The sequence below is a fragment of the Etheostoma cragini genome, chromosome 9 (assembly GCF_013103735.1).
Source record: "Etheostoma cragini isolate CJK2018 chromosome 9, CSU_Ecrag_1.0, whole genome shotgun sequence".
NCBI classification, from domain to species: domain Eukaryota; kingdom Metazoa; phylum Chordata; class Actinopteri; order Perciformes; family Percidae; genus Etheostoma; species Etheostoma cragini.
The window spans coordinates 19875887-19885479 of record NC_048415.1 but is presented as its reverse complement, the minus strand read 5'-3'; the positions used below and the strand labels follow the sequence as shown (position 1 = coordinate 19885479).

At 40.9% G+C, this 9593-nt stretch overlaps 2 protein-coding genes across 2 annotated transcripts in view; one reads left to right on the top strand and one right to left on the bottom strand.

Moving 5' to 3' along the window:
• The window catches only part of scamp4 (secretory carrier membrane protein 4), a 6679-nt gene extending 4358 nt beyond the window's left edge, over positions 1-2321 (top strand). The window contains exons 5-7 of the mRNA XM_034881510.1: positions 389-490; positions 1540-1657; positions 1802-2321. Of these exons, the coding sequence (XP_034737401.1) occupies positions 389-490; positions 1540-1657; positions 1802-1990 (409 nt within the window). The 3' untranslated portion in view covers positions 1991-2321. The remainder of the gene's footprint in view (positions 1-388; positions 491-1539; positions 1658-1801) is intronic.
• A 3359-nt stretch (positions 2322-5680) lies between these two features.
• Positions 5681-9593, bottom strand: part of si:ch211-129c21.1 (uncharacterized protein LOC563087 homolog) — a 21769-nt gene continuing 17856 nt past the window's right edge. Inside the window, exons 9-14 of the mRNA XM_034881509.1 lie at positions 9299-9471; positions 8930-9086; positions 8602-8824; positions 7613-7728; positions 7159-7378; positions 5681-7068 (exon numbers count right to left, since the gene is read on the bottom strand). Of these exons, the coding sequence (XP_034737400.1) occupies positions 6299-7068; positions 7159-7378; positions 7613-7728; positions 8602-8824; positions 8930-9086; positions 9299-9471 (1659 nt within the window). The 3' untranslated portion in view covers positions 5681-6298. The remainder of the gene's footprint in view (positions 7069-7158; positions 7379-7612; positions 7729-8601; positions 8825-8929; positions 9087-9298; positions 9472-9593) is intronic.

Sequence of the window (9593 nt, the reverse complement as noted above, 5' to 3'; positions counted from 1 at the left end):
CACAGGGCCATGATGGTTTGGATTTTTTTTCACCTTTAATAATAAACACCTTCATTTACAAATTGCATTTTGTGTTTTACTTGTGTTGTCCTAGACTATTGATTAAATTGGTTTGATGTTCCGAAACACTGAAGTGTGACAAACATGCAAAGGAACAGGAAATGAGGAAGGGGGCAAACACTTTTTCACTCCATTGTATCTTGGACAGTATGATTATGAAAGAAGTTCTAAGTTGTGTTCTATGTGGTATTAAAGAGCAACATGGTAGCTACATGTTGACAACTAGTAGGCGGAAGTAGAATTGGAACAAAAATAAAGAAACTCTTGGCCTGTTTGTGTTCTACTGTCTCATCCCTTTGTTTTCTCTTTCTTGCGTGTTTTTTTATAGGGCTGACAGCTCATTCAACTTCATGGCCTTCTTCTTCATCTTCTTCCTTCAGTGTGTCTTGGCCCTCATCCAGACTATAGGCATCTCTGGTTGGGGAACATGGTGAGTTAAACCAAAACTGCTTTGAAGACTGTGCACATGTCAACTGCCAGTCTTATTTTTACCTGTGAGTGGGCTATAAGGGTTTTTGTTAAATGATCAAGGCTGCTGGAAAATGGTGTTTTCTATCAGACTTGCATTTTCACTCATGATGAATCGAGTAGTCATACACTATTTGCAGCTTTTTACATTTTTGTTTCTTTTAATTGCTAGTTACAGTCTGTTTCTGACTTGGCGTTGGCAGTACCATGAGCCTTTAGTTAAATGTGGCAGTATTATATTCTCTGTATCACTTGGAGATTGCTGTAATGTAAAGTGCAGTACAAATGTATTATTATTAATAATAAATGTAAATGGGGGAGGAAAGCTTTTAGCCATAATCTGGTGAGGCATTCTTTAGGTATGGTAAATCTAATATAGATTTTTATTTTGTCTGAACGGAGGTACATTTGAGTTGTAGAAAAACTTAACTCCATAAACACTGAGGTTTCTGAATTCTGTGGATTTTGATCGTGTCACACAACACAAATAGTTTTTGATGTGATGTTTTTTAAACAGTTCTAAAAGCTTATTCACATTTGTATAAACAGGCTGACCTTAATTCAGAATTAATATTTTTAATAGTTATTTTGGATATTTTAGAATATATATTTATTCATATTATATATAGTTTGGGGATATGTAGAGGGTATTTCTCATACTTTTTGAGTACATTATAAAATCTGTACAGCCAGAATGCCACATTATTCTTTCTTTTAAAGATGTGAAAACTGTTTTAAACACAAACTGTTTTTCTTAAACCAAGCAATTTATTTGTATCCAATAAGTGAACAGCTGCTTGTGATAATAACACTATTAATAATACGATCTAATATGATCTAAATTTAAATTGACGCTGATCATCACAGTAGGCTGTTGGCCCCTGCATCTGTTTCCTCACTGCTTCATGGCTGATTAGTAACTTGTAAATGTTTTGTAGTGAATCCACTCTGCTAATTGCATACTGTATGATACACTAACCCGTACAACTCCATCTCACCAATACATCAAAGTGGCTGGATTGCAACAGTGATGTTTTTCAGCACGAATGTGGGCTCCGCTATAGTGATGCTTATCACAACTCTACTCTTCACTGTGGTGACTGCTTTAATGGCACTGGTTCTCATTAAGGTGAGTGAACCCACACGCTAAAAACACACACTTGCCTTTAGATTTGAGCCCTCGTGTATATGAACCTACACCCAATGCTTGAAAACAGACACAAATACATATCACAAACTTCTTTTTTTCTCCCACCTTTCTTTCCTGTGGCAGGTGCACAGAATGTACCGCGGTGGCGGCGGTAGTTTGGAGCGTGCTCAGGAAGAGTGGAGCACTGGTTTGTGGAAGAGCGCACCAGTGAGGGAAGCAGGGTTCAACACTGTTGCTCAGACAGCCCAAGGCCCGAGCTTGCCCCAGTACCCGGCCGCAGTGCCCAGCTATCCCGACAACAGTCACTGGTGATAGCGCAGAGTCGCCTCTAGATGGAGACAGATAGCTGGTCGTTCCTTTGGTGTACAAGAACACACTTCAAAAGAACATCATCTCTCCCTCACATCACAAAATGCATAGACATGTTTTTTTAATGAGAGGATAGGATTGCTATTTGAAAAAAGGTTACTACACTTGTAGTAGAGGGTTATCTTCACACTATGCCATTCCATTTCAACATTTGTTTACATATAGTTTATCAAACTGCATAAGAGAGAGAACTACAATTTTGATGCTCTTAAGTTTTGCGACTATGCAATTGGAAACGCGAAGAGAGTGAACTGTTTCAGGATAGCAGAATGTGTGCCTTATGGATAGTTTTATGTTCCTCTTGCTAGAAACCGTAGTGTACTGAAGAACCGGTTTGTTTGTTTTTTCTTCTGCAACAAGAGAACGTCTGCAAAATGCCCGATTTTTATCTGGTGTAAGTCTTTTCTGTGTATGAGGTGTTTTCTGTTAGGAATTGTTTATTTTTGATACGCTGTGCTTGGAATCTCCGTGCTTTGCTGCTTTGGCTGTGCTTTCTTGAAATACGCCTTAATACTACTTGCAGATTTTGTATGAGAAAAATACCTTGCTTGACTTTAGCCTTAACAAATGTTTTTTTTTTTGTTAAACTGGACTTATGCTTCAGTGAAGCAACATGTGGAAACATTTACAAGTTTCTGCGTACTCCTCCTCTGTGAGCACTGATGTGCCAAAAACCCTTCATCCTCTTTCCATTATTTTGAAACTGAAAAAGTCACACCCAAAGTATTGTGATGTACTCAGTTTCTGTAGTTCCAAAGCTACACTGTTTGCTTTTGTGTTCTGCGCCCAGCCATGAAAGAACCTTATCTGCTCTTGTCAATGTTTTAGTCCTTTTTACTTTCCCACAGATATACTGAATTTTTGTGTTTGACTGCAGTGTGCTTGCATGCAGCCTATCATGGGAGTGGGACTAAACCGGATTCTCTTATTTCAAATGAACTGACCTCAAGTAACTAATCAAAACAACTCAACTGGCTGACTGAAAGAATACCTGCAAATGGCTCATTGGTGAAGTGAAAATTGCATTGAAGAGTAGTCACTGTGTTTTTAAATGACTGATATTCAAAGTGTGGACTAATTCACTGTCATCCCAACAAACATTGGGAAAGAATCCTATTAATCCCATTGAATGTGACTTTTCAATTTTGGCTTAATGATCCAAAAAGTGTAAATTAAGTATACAAGCACCGAGCGGCAGTAAAAGGTGCCTGGCTGTTTGATTCATTTTCTGTTTACAAAAGTGTCCTTCATGGCCAACTGCCAAAACTAGTAGGCCTATTTCAATTTTTGTGTTATTTGATAAGTGACCAGATAAAATGGATATGTTAAAGTAACCTTCAAATATTGCAACATTTCAATAAATAGTATTCCCAAAATCTTGTCTGTCCTATCTTAATGTAAGATATAGTTTAATGGTTGGAATTTGTGATGATAATCTGAGAAACGGCCAAAAAAGATTGGAACATAGCAGCTTATAACTGTCCGTTCTATCCAGTCGTGTAGCACATCCGGTTTCACGGCCCGACGGTAACATGGTTAAGGGTTAAATTTACTCCCAAACAATCTGTTAGAAGTTAAATATTCTCTATGGCATTAGACAACTCTTATCCTAAAGTTGTTCAAACTCTTTTAAATCAAATATACAAAATATAGTAGCGCTGCACAGATTCATCGATTAGTTAACTGTTAACTCGCTAATTATTTTGATAATCTGAGTAATTTTTTATGAACAAAAAAAGTAATTCTGTGTTTCCAGCTGCTTAAATGTTTACTCCTTAATGACAGTAAATGGAACATATTTCAGTTGTGGACAAAATACATTCATAGACCGATCAACATTTTTCACACAACTAAATCGATTAATCAAAAATAACCGATCTGAAATACAGGCTTCACCTTCAACCAGCTGCTGGGCGGCTGTGTGCACCTCTTGGCCCATGTGTGATCTGGTATTGCACTTTGGGACTTACTTTTGATGCGTTTCTTTTACTGTATCTCATGTCCTTAGTGTAAAATCCCTTACACTGGAAAAGAGATGCTGCTGTCGAATTGATTTACTCAGAAAAGTAAGTCAGAACTGTTCAAAGAAACTGCGTTCGCGATAAAGAAGCCTGTCAGCGGTAACGTACCAGACAGCCTGAACCAAAAGTGAGAGCTCTTTAAATCTCAGGAGGAAAATAAGGGCAAATGAACGGGAGAGAGGGCAGATAAAAATAAAAAATAAATCCTAAAACTTTAACGACCAAGTGGAAGCTTACTGGCTTCTTTTTTAGAGTAAAGAAACCAAAAAACATCATTGGAAAGTAGTTTGACTTAATTCCACAGTCTCTGTGTATGTGTGTGTGTGTGTGTTTCTGTGTGTGTGTGTGTGCGTGTGTGTGTGCGTGCATATGCATGCCTAGGCATGAAAACCCTTTTTTCTGCCTCTGCAATATTCTATTAATTTATCACCTGATAAGATCAATATATAACTTCTTCCTTATAAACTGCTGAATAATTGAGCGGAAACCCACTTTAACCCTCTCATTTCTAAAGTACTTGTTAGCGCTAAAACAAAGCTACTCTGAGCACAGTTAATGACAGATTGTGACAAACAGCAGATTCAGGCTACATTCCTGTAATTTAGTTTGGTCTCAGACGTTTTTGACAAAAACAAACACTTCTGAGGTAACTGGAGTCAGTGTGTCTTTCTGTTGACATCATCCCGTCACGCGACCCAGGAGTGTCCATTGGAAACGTCAAGAAAGCAAGCGTGCCAGGTGAACTCCCAGCATCGCTTACACATTCACTGCTCAGCTGTGTTAAAGAGAAGGTAATCTGACAGCTAGACACGTGTCAAACTCCCATTAAAGTTGTTTTTAAATAACCAACAAGGGCTGCAGTTTTCAAAAAGTTGACCCCAAAAAACAAAATTATTATCTGTGCCGTCTCTGATGCAAGAAGTGAATTCACCAACACCCACACATCTACATTCCAATGACATACTAGTTCCCTCTCAGTGATGATATATATCATTTACTGGAGTGAAATACTCCCATGTTTTTGTTATGGAATGTAGAGGTGTGGAGTTCACTCCTCACACCTTAAACGCAAAGATAAATGTGGTCCATTTTTTAACAGCAGAAATAAGCAGTAGGGGCACCCAGATAGCTCAGTTGGTAGAGCGGGTGCCCATGTATAGAAGTTTACTCCTCGACGCAGCCGGCCGGGTTCGAATCCAGCCTGTGGCCCTTTGCTGCATGTCACTCCCCCTCTCTCCCCTTTCACAACTTCAGCTGTCCTGTCCATTAAAGGCCTAAAATGCCCAAAAAAAATAATCTTTGAAAAAAAAAAAGAAACAAGCAGTAGGCTATTGATCGATCTTTCCGTCTCGCTTTGCCGGACCTTCCTCCACAGCGCTGTACAGGAGGGTCCGGCTAGCAGCAGGAACAGCATTCCAGGATGGGAGAAAAACGTGAACAATCACAATCGTCTTCGGCGGCGCTAAGCAAAGCACGGAGCCACTGTGCCTCTGCAAAATAGCCTCGGGAAGGAATTTGTTTTGGTGGAACATGTGTACGTTCAAAAGGTTGTTTTAGTCGTGCAACAGAAAACTCAGATTGGACAGATAGTCTGGCTAGCTATCTGGGTTTACCCTGCAGAGATCTGAGGAGCAGTAATTCCACCGGAGTTTAGAATTCCAACACAAAGAAAGGGGAAGTTGGTGGACATCCGTCCGCAAAGAGTCAATCATTAACGCCACAGCCAAAGACTGGCCAATATGCTCTCTGGCTGATGAATGTTGTCTTAAATAAAACAGTCCATAAAATGAAACTGCCAGATAATTAGAGCTCAAAGTTTGGGCTACTTGTTGACTTGCTGACACTATTAACAAGATCTTATTTACAAGCTTTATTGATTAAAAACATTGTGCATAATAAATAGTAGTTGACAAGAAAAGTTCTATATGTATATAAAAGCTCTTACATGTACACAATATATTACAGTGTGTATTCACAATTTATCATTGTACAAAAAATACATATATAAAATGACATTTTAACCATTTCCAGTAGTGAAATTCCACCAGCAAGTTAAGTCTCATCATCCGCTGCCCAGTCAGAGAACAGAAATGACAAGACAGTGGAGGATATTGGAAAGAAAAAACATGAAGAATTTACAATGTGAAATGTGTTTTACGGCAGCACATCTATAGGAAGATAATTAGTGCACTGTTGTCAGCCTTTGGCTGAATTCTATACCTCAGCAGAGTCAAATCTCTGACTCATCATTTATGTATCCCAGCCCGTCCAGATTTGAAATGGTGGCCATAGGTGTGAAGTGGTGCTCCCCGTTCCCTTTGAAGTCAACAGCAGAGTGATTATTATTGGCTCTGCAAGGTCTTCCACACTCAGGCCCCAGGAGCTTAATCTCTGAAGTTCTTTTGGGGATATGCATGTATTCAGCTGACTGCCTTTTCCGCTCGCTTTCACTGGGGCGTTTCCCAAACTTGAAGCATTCCCAGCGTCTCTGAAGCCACACCCAAAATAATACCCCTATCAGGGAGAGACAAAGCAGCGACAGCAGAGCCACCGCCACCTCCAAACGAGTTACCCTGCTAGTGTTGCTTTGGGTCTCGGGGGACAACGGGTCCTCGCTGACCAGGTTTGGCGGATGTACCAGCCCCGGTGTAGCTGTAGTCAGACTGTGAACAGAGTTTGAGGAATTTGTCACCTGATTGCCAGGAGTAGTGTAGTCCCCCTCTCCTGTGCCAGAGTAGAGCTGTAATTGATAAACCGCCACAGTCCGGTTGTATGCTCTGCCGTTGATCAGCTCTACTGAGTCACAGGTGTACAGGCCAGCGTCCAATTCAGAGGCACTCAGGATGAGGAGGGCCCCGCTGTAGATGTAGTATTTATTGTTGGAGTGAAGTGTTTGGCCAGAGAATCGCCACAGGACCTGTGCCAAATTGGAGTGGAGCTGGCAAGGCAGCTGAATATTGTTGTCTGGAACTAGGGTAAAGTCCACAGCTGCTACCGGATCTAAACACAAACCACAGACACACATTTGGTTGGTCTCCCTGCATACTAATGAATAAGACTGGGCTAGGAAGAGGTTTGTTGTAAATGTACCTGGCTTGGGACATTGTGAGACGTTTCCCTCCTTCAGACTCTGTAGTGCATTACTTGAGGGGGGTGATAAGCTGTAGACTGAGGAGCACTGCTGGGTGTTGAAGTCCCAGGCACAGTAAGGATCCCTTGCCAGGATGCAGTCCACACAAGTGTGGTAGCGGCTGCAGTTACTGACCGGCATCTGGACAGCACCGAACTCTGATCCCGCATACAGTTGGCCCTATGTTTACACACACAGGCACACCCACACACACAGTTCATCTTTATTACCACTGAAGCCTCTACTGTCTGTCAGAAGCAATATAGTGACAACATATTTAAAATGAGATATAAATTCAAAATAAAGCTTACTGTACAATATTTGCCAAGAAAAACATCAGTAAATGACCATAACCTATGATGATGTTGAGCTAACAAACCGTATTGCCACTGTATTGAACCTGTTAAGAGTCACCTTGCTGGATGAGAGGCGCAGGATGCTAATAGGAACTGGGATTTCATACAGTTGAATTTCCTCAATGATGAACATCTCTCCAGCGTAGTTGACAGCCTTCTGTACATAACCGTTTTCTATCAGGAGACAAAAAAGGACCATATAATACCCACATGATAGGCACATTACACAAAGTGTGTGTCTACATTAAACAGATGTTGTGGTGGCTTTAAAAGCATCCCATAAAAATTAAAAAGACATTTTCTCAATCAGATTTTCGATCCAAGTCTGAACATTTTTTTTTTTTTTACATGTATTTCATGTTTTTGCTTTTAAGACTTGTTTAAAGTAGGCGGGGCTTAGCTGGAAAAAGGTGATATGCAATCAGAGTTTGAATAAAAACAAGATAACAGGGGTTGCTTGCTTACGTTGTCTAGCCTGGAAATCCAGACCCAAATCCAAAAGGGTTAAAAGGTCTGGCATCTAGTAATGAAAGTTGCCCATCTTGATGGGCTGCACCAAGCGTGCATTTGAAAATCTCACTACATGTAATTAGATAACACTACAACCAATCACAACAACACACGGGGTGACATATCCAGAGCTGGTAGATTAAACTGTCGTCATCTGTTTAGCCCGCCTCTGGCCCGCCTTTGTCAGATACACTGATGTGATTGGTGCAGCCCAGATAAAAGTACATAGTTGATGAGTATTACTCAATACCAGAGTAACTCGCTAAGCAAATACAAAGAACTCTGGATGACCAGGGTATACGTTGTTAAATTGGAACAAACTACACAGTACTAATCTGACAAATAAGTATGACAAAACATTTTATATTACAGAGATTTTTTGAAGTTTTCAGGGGGTTTAAGGTCAATCAACCAGAACAAATAAACAGAAAACTAAGCTAAGAATGAGGCTTATTATAGCACCAACATCAGATTAGGTCAGCGTTCATCATTGTAAAATTACACCTATTTTGTTACAGATCCCGGCCCATAGTTTACCTGTGCCAATGAACATGACAACATATCTCTGTCTGTCCAGCGCCAACACGTTGTCCACGACAATCCGAGTCAGCAAAGCTCCCGTCTTGAGCAGAAGCGGCCCTCCTGTCAGCGGGCGAACAGCCTCGTCCATAAGGGGGCGGTCCCTAATGAACTGAAGGGTTTTGTCTGGAAGGTCCAGCGAGCGATTCATCCCCATTTCACGTGCCAAACTATTGATGCACTGAAATACAAAACATCAATTCAGAATTATGGGTTCTTCAGATCTGTTTGTACGCTTTAATATCCAGAAGCACTTCTGGCTGCAACAAACAGTCTTTAGACTCACGGCTCCTGGTCTGGGGACTGGCACCTCACCAGTGTACATCACCCACTTGACGTGAGATGTCTCCACAGCAACGGGTGTCTTAAACTTGCCCTCATTAAAAATATCTCGAGTGGCCGACACACTATATGCACATACTGCTGAGACCTGGGACAAGCTCCTGGAAACATCAGATCAAACACCTTTATTCAAGCAAACTGTCAAAAAAATAAATATTAACTTATATTAACATTCTGTATCAGACAAATGACAAATTTATTCTGACCAATATTCATGTGAATATAGATACCTTTTTCATTAGCATACTTCCTACCTTGATGCACATCAACACCTGCCCTAAGCCATAAAACTACACGATTTGTAAGTACTTACGACTGCGGAGTGAAGACAGCGTAGAAGACGCTCTTCCTCCAGTCCTCGTCTTTCAGCAGGAAGACATCCTGGACAATGAGGGGCAGGCTGGGTTCAGGGAGTGAACAATCCAGACGAGCTTTCAGGAACGACGTCCATTTCCTCTGCAGTGTCCGTTGGCCACCCATATCCCCCTAAACACAGAGACAGAGGCGCTCGGTCATGTGCAGGTCTGCACCATAGACCGTATATATATTGATGGACAGAGCATCCGGTTCGGAAAAGTGCAACCACTGCGGAAGTAACTTAAAACTGC